The 17,186-nt window shown below is 42.1% G+C and overlaps 1 protein-coding gene across 2 annotated transcripts in view; it reads left to right on the forward strand.

Moving 5' to 3' along the window:
* CTNND2 (catenin delta 2) overlaps positions 795-17,186 on the forward strand; it is a 1,112,452-nt gene continuing 1,096,060 nt past the window's right edge. For both annotated transcript variants that reach the window (XM_018065721.1, XM_018065722.1), the window contains exon 1: positions 795-1,055. In XM_018065721.1, the coding sequence (XP_017921210.1) occupies positions 1,019-1,055 (37 nt within the window). In that variant the 5' untranslated portion in view covers positions 795-1,018. The remainder of the gene's footprint in view (positions 1,056-17,186) is intronic.

A 17,186-nucleotide genomic window follows, 5' to 3' on the forward strand; every position in this document is an offset into this window, starting at 1 on the left:
ACAGGATTTGAGAGACTCCATTTCCACCCAGCTCAGGCACAGTCAGCCTGCCGCCGGCCCCAACGCACACACCTGCTCCCTTAGAACCCCTTCCATCCCTGCCCTTTGTTTTGCACGCTGACATCTGCCACACAATAAACTGTCAGCATGTTGCACGTACATGAAGGAACCGGCCCTTTGAGCCTCGGTCTAACCCGGGGTTCCAGGCCTTCCTCCGGTCCCTTCCAGCTTTCGCCGGGTTCGCGAGCATCCACCCATCTGAGGGCCGGGGTGTGCGTTCCCAAGGATGCTCGGCCCTCTCCCAACCCGCAGCCTCCTCCCCTCTCCCCCGCTGCTGCCGCGAAAACCAGGAGAAGTGGAATAAGCACGGCGAAGCGCCGCGCTCCGGCGGCGGCACTGGGCATGCTCGGCACCCGGGGCAGGTCCGGGCGGCGGGGCGGACGCTGCCTCACGAGCCGGGCGCCCGAGCCGGCCGCCGAGGCATAGGTGGAGGCTGAGGCTGCCGCGCGCCGCGGGAGGAGCCTCGCCCTCGGCGGCGGCGGCGGCGGCGGCACAGGTGGCGCGGGGCGCAGCACGGGAGCGCTCGGCGCCGGGCGCCGCGGCGGCCCCAGGCTCGCGCCCGCGGCGGCAACCGGCCGAGCGGAGCGGCGGGCGCGGCGGCGGCTGCGGCTCTCCCGGCCCGGCCGGCGGCGCCCGGAGCCCGCAGCAGCCCGCAGCAGCCCGCGGGAGCCCGCAGGAGCCCCGAGCCCGCGGAGCCCGCGGAGCCGGGCAGGGGGCGCTGCGCGCGCTGCGCTCGGAGGGGCCGCCGGGCCGGGCGCCGCGCACTCGCGTCGGGGAGCCGCCTCTCCCCCGCGGCGCTCGCCCCTGCTCCCCGCCGGCATCACTTGTCCCGCGGCCGCGCTCAGACAACAAAAGCGGAAGATGCTGCAGTTGGGCAAGGTCAGGACCTTGCCCTGAAGCCGGGCGGCGGCGCGCACGCCTCTCCCCGGACTGAGGAGCTGTCGCTGGCGGCGGGTGCATGTTCGCGAAGAGGCAATCCGGCGCCGCGCCGTTCGGTGAGTTGCCTTGGCCGGGCGGCTGGGGCCAGGCGCATCCCGCTCGGCGTCGTGCTCCTCCTCGCCGCCGGTGGGGGTTGCTCCTCGGCGGCTCCTGGCCGGGGGAGGACCGCGATCGCGCCGGGTGCCCTCGCTCGGAAGACGGCGAGCCTGGAGCTGGGGGCCGGGGTTAGTGCCTTTCTCGGAGCTGTTACCGAGTGGCTTACTGCGTGCTCCCCTCCCCGCCACCCATCTCCCCTGGAGGAGGCGAATATAGGGCAACACCAACAATACTGCGCCCCGCCACCCTCCCGAACCTACCCGTGGCATTCATGACGTCCCTAATATACGGGAGAAGACGGGTGGGGGTGGGGAGGAGTCCCCTCCAGCCTTGCCCTTATGTTCAATGTCATTACGATGTTTGGCTAGAACAAAATGGAAATACTTAGTCATATGCTTGCATGGCTGTTTCTCCCGTCTCCCGCTGCTTGCCAGACCCAGAGCCCCTTGGGTCTATATTTAGCTGTTTCAGGGGCAGCGTTTTCAGCTCGATTCCCAGGTTTCGGGGGCTTCTGCGTCCTGACAATAGATAGCGAAGCTCCGGGAAGCGCCGCCTGAAACCCAGGTTCGGAACGCTGTGCATGTGGGTGGGAGGCTGCGAGGCGATATTTGGGTGATCGGTAATTAATGGCCGAAAGCACAGCTGCTTTTCTTGTTCGCCGACCTTCCTCTCATTCTGGTGTGTAATGTATTTCCATCGATGGCTGCTTAGCGGGTTCCAGCCACTACGTTCAGAATTAAGTCGCTAGAGGTGGTGCAGCCTCCCTGGTCTGTGTGGTAGGAAAACAGTCTAAGAGGTTTTGGGGTGTGTGTGTGTGGTTCCCACCATGAACAGTTACTTCTGAAAATGCCTGAAGTTGTGTTTTCCCTCCAAATGTTGGGGATAGGGAAGAGCGTGGGGGAAAAGAGGGGCACGTTGTTATTCCATGGTGGGTCCCCCTCCTCCCGAACTGATCTGGTTCGCTTTGGCTCTGAAAGGTGTTTTTAACATTCATGCCTGATGTTACCAAGAGGATATGTTGGTTTAGAGAAGCGTTGCCTCCTAACCGTGGTATCAGGCCTGACCTGTATCTGTTTTCACTTTTGGGAACTAGGTGACGAATATTTGAGATGCTTGCAATTTTCTGCAACGACTTAAATAGGGAGGTGCTCAAACTACCTAAGAGTTATCTCATTGTGCACCCTTCCATCAGCAGCTTTAAACTACCACCAGCTACTTAGGGTAGTTTAGTTCATCTCTTCGCTGTTAGCACTTCACCTGCAGGACTAAGAGGCTTTAGAGCTGCGCCACTTTTAAAATCCCATGGAAAAAGTGGTGGATATGACTCATATCGAATTTCAGGAGTGCACCTGTGTCTGGTTTGGGGAGCTGGCTCTATGAGAAGTATGACAGATAGGGGCAGGCATCCTGTAATATGGACTCGATGCTCTAAAGCACGGTGAAATCTCCTTGCCACATGCAGGATCCATTTTTTTAATGTTTTGGGGAGAGCATTCAGTGGCATTCCCACTGGTCTGGAGATTTCATGATCTCAGGGTATGAATGAAAATGATTGCATTTGGGGTTAGATGCCAATATTTAGGAGACCTGTGATTATACAGCTAACATATCTCAGCATCACAGAAAGACTAGCAAGATCTTTGTGGCTCTAGTTAATGGACGATTGTGAATTTTTTTTTTTTTTTACCAATATTGCTTTAGTTTCACCTTATTCACATTCAGAAAACTTTCCAAGAGCACTTCAAGCACACTCTTGAGCTTGTTGCATTGTTTTCATATCAAATTTCTTGCAAAAAGAAGCAGTCGGTGAAGTATACATTCATGTCTCTCCTTTCACTTTCCATTTGAATCTCGTGTTTCAGCTTTAAACATGCTTCCTAAAGGACTAGTAGAGATTACTCTGTGCCTCCATGTGTTCACAGAGAGCAGCTTATGGGTGTGGGTAAAACTGCAAGTATTGGATTCATGTCTTATGTTATATTGTGGGTTGCAAATGATAGTACTTGATTGAATGGAAATTGTAGGGAGTACAGGAGGTCACTGCTCTAATAAAATTGTCATAGCCTCGTGGAAAGGAGTTATTTAATTTGCTGTATGTTTGTGTCGTTGTAGAGCCTAATCATTAGAGATGTCACTAATATTTTCATTGTTTGAAATAATAGTCACGCACTGTCAAATTACAGTATCTCCAGCAACTTCATGTCTTTCACAATTAGAATACAAGCCAATTTCTTTTTCTGTCACTGAAATAATGCATCAGAGAGAAAAATGGAATTCTGATGATATTAGTTGATTAGTTGATTATAATTTTGTTAAATCACTTCTCAGGATAGTATCACATGATGGCCTTTACAGTTAAAAATGAAGTTATAGTATTCCCAAATATAACATTACTTTTGGCATACAAGTGAATACTAAGTATTTTTCCTGACAATGTTGTAGAACTTGACAGTGTCTGTTGTGCTTTTTCAAAGTTCTCTTTTATATGGTATGCATTTATGTGAAATTGTTGAAGAATTTTCCAGGGTATTTTCATCAGGTTGTCTTCATGTAAAAAAATACTAAAGTTACATTTAAAGTAATTTATTATAATTTGTTGCTCCATAAAGTGAGGTATGGTTTGTCTGGTTCACTATATCTGGTTGTAACAACTTAGTTGAACTAAAACAGGAACTGTTGCCATTTTGAGCTGCCAAAAGTGTGTTTTTTTTTTTTCTTTTTCTGTTGATTTACCCTAGAAGATATGTGTACCCACTTATAGTTGTTTCTCTGTGTTACCTTTATTTTATTTAGTGGGGGATTGGGGCTAGGATTTTAAATAGACACTTAAAAGTATTTGTTTTTATGAAGATTTTAATTTTTATTAATAAAAGATGACATATAGTTGAGAGTACCTAACTTAAATACCTATAGTTCAGAAGACCAGCAGGTCTTTTTAATCTAGTAATTCCATCCAAGGTGTAGTACAATGGGTCTTTGCTGGCTGAAACGCACCTTCAAGACAAATTCTTCAGCTGATATCCTTGATGGTTTTTGTGACAAACTCTTCAGTTGGTGTCCGTGATGGTTTTCATGGCCCATATTGCAAATGTATTCTTAGGACTATGGTACTTTGATAGCTTTATGATAAGGAACACTTGGATATGAATGAAAAGTTAATTTGAGTGAGAATAGTTCCTTATACTTGTTGCTGGCTTCAAGTTTATTATATGTTAAATCAATAGCTTTTATATTAATATAAAATCTTCAACATATCGTACATAAAAGAATTTCTATCACATCCTGTGCCAGTCTAGCATACTGATTAATAAACTGCTTGGTTGACTTTAATGAACCCAATTATATTTATAAACAGTACCTCCAGCCCAGGAAATTCACAGAAATGTTTTATCATACTATGCTTTTAGACCATGAAAAATGTTAAGACTCATAACAAAAACATATAGTTTTGACACCTCCAGTTGTTTATCTTTTGATCACATAGCAGCTGAGTGTAATTTCAAGCTCTGTATCATAGTTAATTGATTTGTAGGAAGTCTTAGCTCTATTAGGATATTGAAGTTATACTCTGTATCAATTAATTTTTGGTAAATTGTAAATAATGACTAAATAAGTGAAAAAATGCTCCCTAGAAGCTTTCCATCTTAGGTAAGTATTCACATGTATCCCTTGGTGAATTCCTGAATAGTTATCTGTGAAATGTATTACATATATTGGAACTTATTATTCCCTTACTTATCTCAGATCAGAAATATATTTCTAGAAAAGAGGTTGCATTTTGCCCTATAACAGATATACAGAGTTCATATTTTAATATATTTATGATGATATTAGAATTATTTATCATAGTATAATGCTGTTTTGGATTCTGCTTTGAATAGGTGCAAAGGTGAGAGAGAGCACTGGTTTTGGAGGGATCCCAGCTATGTCTCTTATTAAGCTGTATGTCCTTGGCCATTTATGTGATTCTCAATTTTTAGCTCAGTTTTTCAAATGTAAAATGGGTCCTATACAGGTATCACTTCAGTTCAGTTCAGTCGCTCAGTTGTGTCCAACTGTTTGCGACACAATGAATCGCAGCACGCCAGGCCTCCCTGTCCATCACCAACTCCTGGAGTTCACCCAAACTCATGTGCATCAAGTTGGTGATGCCATCCACCCATCTCATCCTCTCCTTCTGCCCCCAATCCCTCCCAGCATCAGGGTCTTTTCCAATGAGTCAACTCTTCACATGAGGTGGCCAAAGTACTGGAGTTTCAGCTTCAGCATCAGTCCTTCCAATGAACACCCAGGACTGGTCTCTTTTAGGATGGACTGGTTGGATCTCCTTGCAGTCCAAGGGACTCTCAACAGTCTTCTCCAATACCACTGGTCAAAAGTATCAATTCTTCGGCACTCAGCTTTCTTTATAGTCCAACTCTCACATCCATACATGACTATTGGAAAAACCATAGCCTTGACTAGATGGACCTTTGTTGGCAAAGTAATATCTCTGCTTTTTAATATGCTATCTAGGTTAGTTATAACTTTCCTTCCAAGGAGTAAATGTCTTTTAATTTCATGGCTGCAATCACCGTCTGCAGTAATTTTGGAGCCTAGAAAAATAAAATCTGACACTGTTTCCACTGTTTCCCGATCTATTTGCCATGAAGTGATGGGATCAGGTGCCATGATCTTACTTTTCTGAATGGTGAGATTTAAACCAACTTTTTCACTCTCCTCCTTCACTTTCATCAAGAGGCTCTTTAGTTCCTCTTCACTTTCTGCCGTAAGGGTGATGTCATCTGTGTATCTGAGGTTATTGATATTTCTCCTGGCAATCTTGATTCCAGCTTGTGCTTCTTCCAGCCCAGCGTTTCTCATGATGTACTCTGCACAGAAGTTAAATAAGCAGGGTGACAATATACAGCCTTGACACACTCCTTTTCTTATTTGGAACCAGTCTGTTGTTCCATGTCCAGTTGTAGCCGTTGCTTCCTGACCTGCATATAGGTTTCTCAAGAGGCAGGTCAGGTGGTCTGGTATTCCCATCTCTTTCAGAATTTTCCACAGTTTATTGTGATCCACACAGTCAAAGGCTTTAGCATAGTCAATAAAGCAGAAATACATACTACATTAAATAACTAAACATGCAAAATAACTGAGTCATGAGAATGAAATGTCCAGCATGGGGAATATAATTAGTAATGATATATAATTAGTAATGATATATAATATCTTTGTATGTTTTAATTTAAGAGGAGTAAAATAAGATAAGAAATCTCAAAGAGCCAGTCTCAGAGTGAAATAAGTGTGTAAGTGGCTTATAATTATAAATATTTGTATAAATATAAAAGATAGGTACCTCCATATTAAGATGAGTACTTAAATATTATGTATTTATAACACATAGCACATTCATGTAATTTATATAATTATCATATAGTATTATGTACATTTATTATGTAATAATACATTTATATATTGTGTGATATAAAAGCCACTACCCTCTCTAACAAAAACTGTTAGATACGTTCTTTCTCTACTACTTTTGTATTATTGCTTTATTATGTAGATTTGCATTTAAAATATAATTTTTCTACTCTACAATATGCCAGTCCTTTACATATTAAAATGTATAATAGTTATGCAAATAGAGAAGCAAATTATATCCCCTAGCACCATTACTTAAAAAGATTACAATCTTAATTTAATTTAAAAAGATTCTCAGTCAGAAATCACAAAATTTTCACACCCTGTTAATATTATTCTATTCACCTGTTTAAAACCAAATATTCTACAAAGATTGACATTGTAAGAGGAATATTATAGACAGTTTAATAAGTGTCATTTTCTGTGAGGTCAAATATTAAGCAGCTGCTCTGTTTAGAACCACAGAGCGTAAATCCCATCATAACATTGTGACAAGGAAAAAGGAAACTTAAATGGTTAAATTTGTTACACAAAGAAAAGACCCACCCCACCTCCAATTATAGTCATGTTCTTGGCGGGGAAAATCTGGGTCCATTGGCACCTTTTTGATGATAAATGGACATTTCGCCTTGTCCTTCCACTCTTGGTTTCTTCAGTGAAGTGTTGAACTCCTGTGGGTTTGATTCTGTCCAGCTCCTGTGAGGTAGAACAGATACCTTCAACATAATCCTTATGATAATAACACTTGGGTGAATCTTAGAATTTGTTACAGAATGTGACCCGTATAATAAGAGACTAATTCATCTTCAATCAGAGAAACATTTTGACAAAAAATGTAGGTGTTTATGTTCAAGTTTATGTATTGTTGTGGGAATTGCCAATTATAAGTTATCAGAGTAAAATTCATGTTATCATAAAAGACCTTTCTGGTTTTTGGATCAAAGTAAGTGGGTAAGCCAATTATGTTTGGTTAAGTTACTCTAAGTATCAAAGTTTCTATGAGTTTTGAATGATATGGAATGTATTAAAATGGGATATTTAGTTTATAGCATTAGATGGTGGGGAACAGTTAATTCTATCATTGAAATTAATTATTACATTTATCCTTCACAGGTGAGGACTGGAGATTTTTCATTAATAACACTTTTTGCTTAGTAGATGTTGCTTTCACAACTGTCATTACACTTGATCCAATCTATATGTATTAAGAAGAATGCATTTTGTACACGTGTTCTAAATCTTTTAGTTTAGAAGCATCTCAATAATCTTATAATGCTTATTGTAATCTTCTCTCCCTTAAATATGCAACAACATAAATCACAGAAAGGTATGCATTTACATCAGATGATAAAATGTGCAGAAATGTTAATTGGTGGTATCTCTCAGTTCAGTTCAGTTCAGTCGCTCAGTTGTGTCCGACTCTTTGTGACCCCATGAATCGCAGCACGCCAGGCCTCCCTGTCCATCACCATCTCCCGGAGTTCACTCAGACTCACTTCCATCGAGTCCGTGATGCCATCCAGCCATCTCATCCTTGGTCGTCCCCTTCTCCTCCTGCTCCCAATCCCTCCCAGCATCAGAGTCTTTTCCAATGAGTCAACTGTTCGCATGAGGTGGCCAAAGTACTGGAGCTTCAGCTTTAGCATCATTCCTTCCAAAGAAATCCCAGGGTTGATCTCCTTCAGAATGGACTTGTTGGATCTCCTTGCAGTCCAAGGGACTCTCAAGAGTCTTCTCCAACACCACAGTTCAAAAGCATCAATTCTTCGGCGCTCAGCCTTCTTCACAGTCCAACTCTCACATCCATACATCTCTAAAGAACCCCAAAAATATCAGCCCTCCTCTGCAACCCTCTCTGATCCTGAAAAAAGTTGGAATGTGGGAAGGAAAAAGGGATAAAGGTGTGGCCACCCTGGAGGGAAATATCCATTTTGATTAGTTATAGCTTGTTGTGATGCTGAATAACAGCCCAGGAATTTGGCTTTCTCTCCTCCCTTCCACAGGGACAGAGGTGGCTTTAAGTTCTAGAGACCACCCCTTGCTCTCTGCAGGTAGGAAGTTCTCCAGAGGAAGAAAAGAAGCAGCTAGCCAGCCATTTCCTTTATTCTTCAGAGACAGAGAAAGCCAAGGGCCAGAGAGAAACTGGAAATGTTACATTAATTAAATTCCCTTCACCTGGAAGGAAATATCACAAATATGGAAATCATATTCCCTTTATTGCCATGGTTTGTAAAGAATTCTACTTGTAGAATTCTTGGAGTAGTGTCTTTAACGATATTTTGCTTGGTGGTTGAGTTCTTTAAGTATTTGATGGTATTTTGACACTATATGAGGAATTACCAGGGGAATGTCCAATACCCTGGCTTATTTATAGAAAGTATGGTTGGTGAAATTCAGCTGATTTATGTATTGCCAACTTAAAAATAGCTCACTTCTTCCCTACTCCCCATGCTAGACTTGGACTGTCAGTAATTGGATGGTCTTGTAAGTGATGCGAATTGGGCATAGAAAGGACAGTGTCAAAATCTGACTTCCCAAAGGGTGTACAAATGATAACCCATGCTTGCTATTACTCACAGCATTTTCTACCTCAGTGTAGATAATTAGAGTTTGATTATTGTTTCATGTTTTAACTTTAAATAAGAGCAATAATGGACACTGTCAAGAAAGAAGAAAAAATTAAATTTCCAAATAGACAGGATGTTTGATTTGACTCCAAGCATGACTACTCAAACTAAAAAAAAAAAAAAGAAAGCTCACTTCTTAAAATATATTTTATTCTTCTCTCTCAAATGTTTTATTTGGACTTTCAAACATTAGAGTAACATAGCGGTCATTACCTTCAGTAACACAGAATAATTTAATTTCCAGGAAGAGCAATTTCTTTGGCAGCAAACCAAGTCTTCCAAATATAAAAGAGCTGAAATTCAGCCTCTTGTTTCTAACACATTCCTCGCTGGTGGCTGAAATGGTAATTTTGGAGTCACTGTATGAGGAGGTGGAGTCCTCCTCCTGAAAGGCACACAGGTGAGATCAGTATCATGGAGACAGTCTCAGAGATGGTAGGAATCATGTCGCATTTACCCAGAATATGGAAGGTGGTGCAGGAAGACCGGGAGTTGTAGTGTGTGGATCAGACTGTTCAACTTGAGTTGAGTTGGAAAAGAATATACAGTAAGTCTCTTACATGCAAATGAGTTCTGTTCTGAGAGCATGTTCCTAAGTTCAACAGTTAGGCTAGGTACCCAAATAACAGTCAGCTGTATACTGATAGTTGTTACTTAGTCGCTAAGTCATGCATGACTCTCTTGCCACCCCATGGACTGTAGCTCGCCAGGCTCCTCTGTCCATGGGATTTCCCAGGCAAGAATATTGGAGTGCTTTGCCATTTCCTTTTCCAGGGGATCTTCCCAATCCAGGGATTGAGCCCATGTCTCCTGGGTCAGCAGGCAGATTCTTTAACACTGAGCCATCAGGGAAGGCCCTATTGCTAATCTGTACTGTAATAGGTTTATAATATTTTTTACAAAAATAGTATGTACATAGAAAAGTAAAGAAAACATTTTAAATCGTACAGTACCTTGAAAAGTATAGTAATACCATGTAATATTACTTTGCTAACAAAGGTCCATATAGTCAAAGTTACAGTTTTTCCAGTAGTCATGTATGGATTGAAAAGTTAGACCATAAAGAAGGCTGAGCACTGGATAATTGATGCTTTTGAGCTGTGGTGTGGGAGAAGACTCTTGAGAGTCCCTTGGACTACAAGGAGATTAAACCAGTTAATCCGAAAGGAAATTAATCCTGAATATTCATTGGAAGGACTGATGCTAAAGCTGAAGCTCATTACTTTGGCCACCTGATGAGAAGAGCTGACTCATTAGAAAAGACGCTGATGCTGGGAAAGACTAAAGGTAGGAGGATATGGGACAACAGAGGATGAGATGGTTAGATGGCATCACTGACTCATTGGACGTGGGTCTGAGCAAGTTCCTAGAGATGGTGAAGGACAGGGGAGCCTGGCTCGCTGCAGTCCACGGGGTTGCAAAGAGACGGACATGACTGAGCAACTGAACAACAACAATAGTACGACAGTTGGCATATAGGGGCTAGCATGCACACTTGCATCTTTGGAAGTCTGCAACTTTAAAATTTGTATGTAGGGGACTTATTGTAATGTTAAACACATAGTAGATGTATAGGCATGCAATGGCACCTTTATCCAAAAGAATATTAGGTAGCTGTGAGTTGTCTTTTCAAAGAAGAGTTGATTATGTGGGCAATATTCATGGTGCTGAAGGTTAAGAAGAAAATCAAGGCAAAAAATTGTATACATACTCATTCACATAGCCATACAAACACAAGAACGTAGTATTTATGGCAGAGTTTCAAGTGTTTCGTTCTTTATATATTATCTCTCCTCCAAATATAGCTTGGTAATATAATACATCACTACACAGAAAAAAAAAATTGCACCCTTAAATTTTTGCAATTAATATTATCTATCGGCTTTGGGATAAGTTTCATTACTTACCTGAATAGCTTAATAGTTGTATCTCAACAAGACTAGTTCTTCGCTCTCCTTTTCCATTTTTTAGTGAGTGAATAAGTTACCACTGAGTGTCATAGTTGATGGAGGAGGGAAACAGTGATTTCTGTGTCTTCAGGCGGTTGTATGGGCAAATTAAGAGTTGCTGCTGCTGCTAAGTCGCTTCAGTCATGTCCGACTCTGTGCGACCCCATAGACCGCAGCCCACCAGGCTCCCCTGTCCCTGGGATTCTCCAGGCAAGAACACTGGAGTGGGTTGCCATTTCTTTCTCCAATGCATGAAAGTGAAAAGTGAAAGAGAAGTTGCTCAGTTGTGTCCGATTCCTAGCGACCCCATGGACTGCAGCCTACAAGGCTCCTCTGTCCATGGGATTTTCAAGGCAAGAGTACTAGAGTGGGATGCCATCGCCTTCTCCAAGTAAGAGTATGGACTTAAAATTAAGAGTATGGACTTAAGTCCATTAAGAGTATGGATTTAAAATGCATAGCAGAGAACCTAATATATTAGTGATCCTCATTTAAAGTTAACAGGGTTCATCATTCATGGAGTGTATATTGTGTGTATTCTAATCAGTGCCATGCCTAGATTTTCCCTGCTTTTAACTTTGAGAGATGTATTGAACGTTAATAATTTTAGCAAGTTGTCTTCTTGAGAACTCTGCAGCACATTAGTGAAATATTTTTCTCTTTTCAAATAATGCTTTGTTATTATTTTCTGTGTTTTTTTTAAAACAGGCATACTCATTAAAATTTGGAAAATAAAGGATTGATTTAAAGAAGCTGAAGTTCATTCATGATATCAAGCCACCAAAATGAGTGTATTTTTAGCAGAAATGCTAACCCATATACATTTTGAAATTTAGAAGATTTCTCATATTCTTTTTTGTTACCTTTTAACATATGAGACAGTGTTTCTCATATTTTTAGTGTCTGTTTTCCATACCTTTATATAACATCAGTGTGTTAAATAACTTGCCGGTTTTGGAGGTTGATGGCGCTTTCATTTTAGAGTGGTATATATGGTGCTATAATTAAAGCAACATAGTTCTCATCAGGTCATTTTCTCTAGATTACTTTCCTAGAACTGGATGTTTTCAGGGTTGTTGATACATTTTATCACCTTGTCTTCCAGAAACATTCTGTAATTTATATTTCTTCAGGCAAGGCAGGAATGTATCAATTTTCCAAATAACACTGGATATTATAATTTTAAAAAAACCTTTAACTAACAATTTCCAGTTAAACAAAGGTAGTATCATGTTTTCCTGTGGTTTAACTTGCTTCTTGTTGAATTTCAGGCTAAAGTTAAGTATCATATACATTTATGACACACCCCTAATTCTTTGACGAATTATCTTTTTGTATCTTCTGCACATTTCTCAGTTGTTCTGTCTTGTTCCTGATTTGTATTACCTGTCATAGTAATAATATTATGCTTTGCTATGTTTTTTTCAGTTTTTCCCTCACTTTTTGAACTGTTATTTTTAAAGCATAATTCAGTATATCCCCGTTTCTTAGAAAGAATTCTTTACGGAAATATTCTGTTCTCTGCTTCTTTGTGTCTCAGTAGTAAAGAGGCCAGTGGAGCACATGGAGGGAAAAGCGTAATAGTTGTATCTCAACAAGATGGAGTTCTTAGCTCAACTTTTCCATTTTTTAGTGAATGGGTAAGTTACCACTGAGTGTGATGGTTGATGGAGGGGAAATTGTAATTCCTGTGTCTTCAGGTTGTTGTGTGGGCAAATTAAGAGTAGGGATTTAAAATACATAGCAGAGAACCTCATATATTACTGGACTTCAATTACTTTAGTAATTTAGTAATCTTATGCTTACGTATACATATATCTACATGTATCATATATACAGTACACGTAATCATATAGCGGGGGCCCCCAACCCCCAGGCCACCAAGCAGTACTGATCCATGGCCTGTTAGGAACCAGGCCGCACAGCTAGGGGTGAGCGGTGTGCAAGCGAGTGACGCTTCATCTGTACACACAGCTGCTCCCATCACTTGCATTACCGCTTGAGCTCCAGATCCTATCCAATCAGTGGAGGCCTTAGATTCTCATAGGAGTGCAAACCCTGTTGTGAATTCCACATGCAAGGGATCTTGGTTATGAGATCTTTATGAGGAACATCCTGAAACCAAACCCCCTTGCTGCTGCTGCTGCTAAGTTGCTTCAGTCGTGTCCAACTCTGTGCGACCCCATAGACGGCAACCCACCAGGCTCCCCCGTCCCTGGGATTCTCCAGGCAAGAACACTGGAGTGGGTTGCCATTTCCTTCTCCAATGCGTGAAAGTGAAAAGTGAAAGGGAAGTTGCTCAGTCGTCTCCAACTCTTAGCGACCTCATGGACTGCAGCTCACCAGGCTCCTCCCTCCATGGGATTTTCCAGGCAAGAGTACTGGAGTGGGGTGCCATTGCCTTCTCCTTACCCCTAAGAAAAGTTGTCTTCCACAAAACCAGTCCCTGCTGCCTACAAGTTTGGGGACTGCTGTCATATAGGATCATGCTTCTCCCCACGCCCACTCCGTGTTGGTAATCAGTCCCTTTTTATCACTGATTCTAAAATCCTAGGACAATAGTTGGCACATGGTAAACGCTCTGCTAATCATAGTGAACTGTATGCACACTTTTGTTCCCATCATCTAAAATGATCTGTACACTAAGATTTCTTTGCATTTAGTTTGTTTGGGGTACTCAGAGCTGTGGCGCTCTAGAGGGGACACTGGATTAGAGTTCTGAGTTTTGGCATCCAAGTCATGCTTGGTACTAGCTTTCTATTGTGACCTTGCACATCTGTGCCTATTTTGTCTTTTTCTCATCGGCATCAAAATCCACAGGGCTTTTGTGAATGTGGGATGATAATTCATAAGAAAATGCTTTGGGAGGCTGAATCATAACAAGCATTTAAGTATAAAATATATTCCCTGGAACTTTCGATATGCTTCAAAAATAGGATGATCTTCTTTTTTTTAATTTTCATGAATTGAAATCAGAAGATTTTCTTGTGTTTTCAGACTAAGTCTCTGACCTCCATTACTAATAGTGTTATAAAATGCCCAATTCTCTGATAGTTGTAAAGACATATTTCGTGCCACTGGGTCTTACCTGGAGGAAGAGTTCTCCTTTATTTGTCAGTGGAAGTAATTCCTGTTCTTTCTTTATAGCACTTCAGAAATTATACGTTATACCAAATTGGCTCAAAAAATTTTTTCCCTCTATTTTTTTTTCTCTTTTTTTGCACAGATACTTGCTGCTTAAAAGGGAAACAGAATGAAGCCCTATTGTTCCTCAGCGATTGAAGTCTGTAGAAATGTCCCCAGAATATTATTTTCTCTCCTGGTGGGCTGCCGAGTCTGGCGCCTGGAAGGCTTTATCAGAACAGTTTTAGAAGTGTGAACCATAGCTGGCTTCCATTTTTTTTGAGCACATTTCCTTAAATACTTGGAACAAAATTTCACAGAATTCTTATCACTGTAAATGTAGCCTGCCAATAGGAAGAAATCATGTGTAAGTTACAGCAAAAAAAAAGAAAAAAATCTTTCGTTTGTTCCCTATTCTTATATGACTTTTGAAGGAAGGGGACTTAATGTGCGTCACTGAGAACGTTTCTTAGTGAGTAGCAAAGTTTTAGGTACGCAAGAGGAGATGCTAATTATGGTTTGGCTTGCTGCTTTTAGCAGTTTCAGGTATGATCCTTTTTTTTCCCCCTCATAAATCTAAAGTCTTTCTGCAGCTGAGAGAAGACTGTGTGATTAATTGTATGTGTGTGCTAAGTCACTTCAGTCACGTCCGACTCTTTATGATCCGATGGACTGTAACATGCCAGGCTTCTCTTGTCCATGGGATTCTCCAGGCAAGAATACTGGACTGGGTTGCCATTTCTTTCTCTAGAGGATCTTCCTGATCCAGGAATTGAACCTGTGTCTCTTAAGTCTCTTGCATTGGCAGGCAGGTTCTTTACCACTAGCACCATCTGGGATACCCTGATAAATTGTATAGTGATTATGTATTTCCTGTTCCAGCAGTTGAGACAAATTATGAGGTGCTTTTTACTTATACACGTGAACCCTAGAAAGAAGCAGAGTGTGAGAGGATGGACCAAGAGAGTGACTGGGGGAAATTGACACTTGGTAAAATCTCATCTTCTTGTACACATGCAGACTGTGGACACACAAGACGGTATGTCCTGGGGAGCTCTGATACATGGGGTGGGAATTTGCTAATATCTGTGAAGTAGTGTGGGCATTTTAAGTGAGAAGGAGCAGGCAGCTTAAACTGCCTTTGGCAACATAGCTTTTTTTTTAACGGGCTGGTCAGTTGTTCGCTGATTAAACCATTCAGTCAACAAACTGGACTGAATATGAGTTTTGAAGGAATAATAAGTTATAAATGAATGAGTGAAGTCGCTCAGTCGTGTTTGACTCTTTGCGACCCCATGGACTGTAGCCCACCAGGCTCCTCCATCCATGGAGTTTTCTAGGCAAGAATACTGGAGTGGGTTGCCATTTCCTTCTCCAGGGGATCTTCCTGACCCGGGGATCGAACCCGGGTCTCCCGCATTGCAGGCAGACGCTTTACCGTCTGAGCTACCAGGGAATCCCAAGTTATAAATAGTGGCAGGCAACATGCTACTTCAAGAGTCAAGTGATGGGCCCCCTCCAGTAGCTTGGTCTTTCCTGGTGGCTCAGTGGTAAAGAACCCGCCTGCAGTGCAGAAGATGCAGGAGACACGGGTTCGATCCCTGGGTTGGAAAGGTCCCCTGGAGTAGGGCATGGCAACCCACTGCAGTGTTCTTGCCTAGAGAATCCCATGGGCAGAGGAGCCTGGAGGGCTAACAGTCCATAGCGTTGCAAGGAGTCAGACACAACTGAAGCAGCTGAGCACGCATGCATTCCAGCAGTTCAGGCGTTTTCTTTAGTTGCAGAGCAGCTACTTCTGTCCTTTTCAAACCTGGATTTCAAACTCAGATGGCAGTGCTGCTGGGCTCCCATCACACGTCTGAAATCATCCCCTTCCTTCCTCCCACATGCCAGTTCTCCTTGTTGTTCAGTCACTCAGTCGTGTCTGACGCTTTGCTGCAGTCCTCATGGCTCCTCTGTCCATGGGATTTCCCAGGCAAGAATACGAGAGTGGATTGCCATTTCCTCCTCCAGGGGATCTTCCCAACCCAAGGGTTGAACCCACATCTCCCACTTGGCAGGTGGGGTTTTTTTGTTTGTTAATTTTTTTAACCAGTGAGCCACCTGGGAAGCCCTGCCAGAATGTACTAATTTCTACTAGGACTCAAGATCTTTCAGTGCTAACCATAAATACTTTATATTTACACGGTGTCATAATAAGAGTTTATGTGGCTCCCTGGTAGCCTGACAAATAATGTGTTTTATAATAGTAGTCATGCCTACAGAATGGGAGGTGACACAGACCTACAAGGGGGAGAACTGGAGGACAGCCTGATAAAGTGCTATCTTGAGTGGAACAGGATGTGGGAGGAAATAGAAGCAGAATGATTCCTTTAAGTTTTATGGCATGTTAGTCATTACAGTTGCTTTTCTGTATTTCATCTTTTGAAAGGGAGGATAAGAATTTCGGGAGTGACATAACAGATTTTTGAATTAATAGTTGATTTTGTCATTTTTGCTTAGGCTTGGAAGCTCTTCAGGTGATTTTTTTTTTTAATCTGCATTTAAATTTACATGCTGTTACCTGCAGTTAGTTATCATTTTAGTTATTTGAGGTGTGGCAGGTTGAGGGTTTGGTGGCTGGATGAGGTTTTTTTTTTTTTAACTCTGATACAAAGAAGATGCTCGTAAACTCAGAGCTAGTTTCGCAGTTTCTGTCCCTGTCTTAATGTGATGTTTACCTAGCTGTGTTTGGTGCCTCTTGTCTTGTCTTCTTACTTGTTAGAATAAGTTGCTTTGCGGACTGTCAGGGAGAATTCTGTGTCTTATTTGTTGGACGTAATATGTAGATGACTGTCACCTGCAAGTTCACTGCTAATGTATCTTTTTAAAATTTTTATTTTATTATTGGAGTATAATTGCTTTAAGGTGTTGTGTTGGTTTCTGCTGTACAACAAAGTGACTCTGAGGTAAGCATGCATATATTCCATTTCCCTTGAGC

The sequence above is a fragment of the Capra hircus genome, chromosome 20 (assembly GCF_001704415.2).
Source record: "Capra hircus breed San Clemente chromosome 20, ASM170441v1, whole genome shotgun sequence".
NCBI lineage: Eukaryota > Metazoa > Chordata > Mammalia > Artiodactyla > Bovidae > Capra > Capra hircus.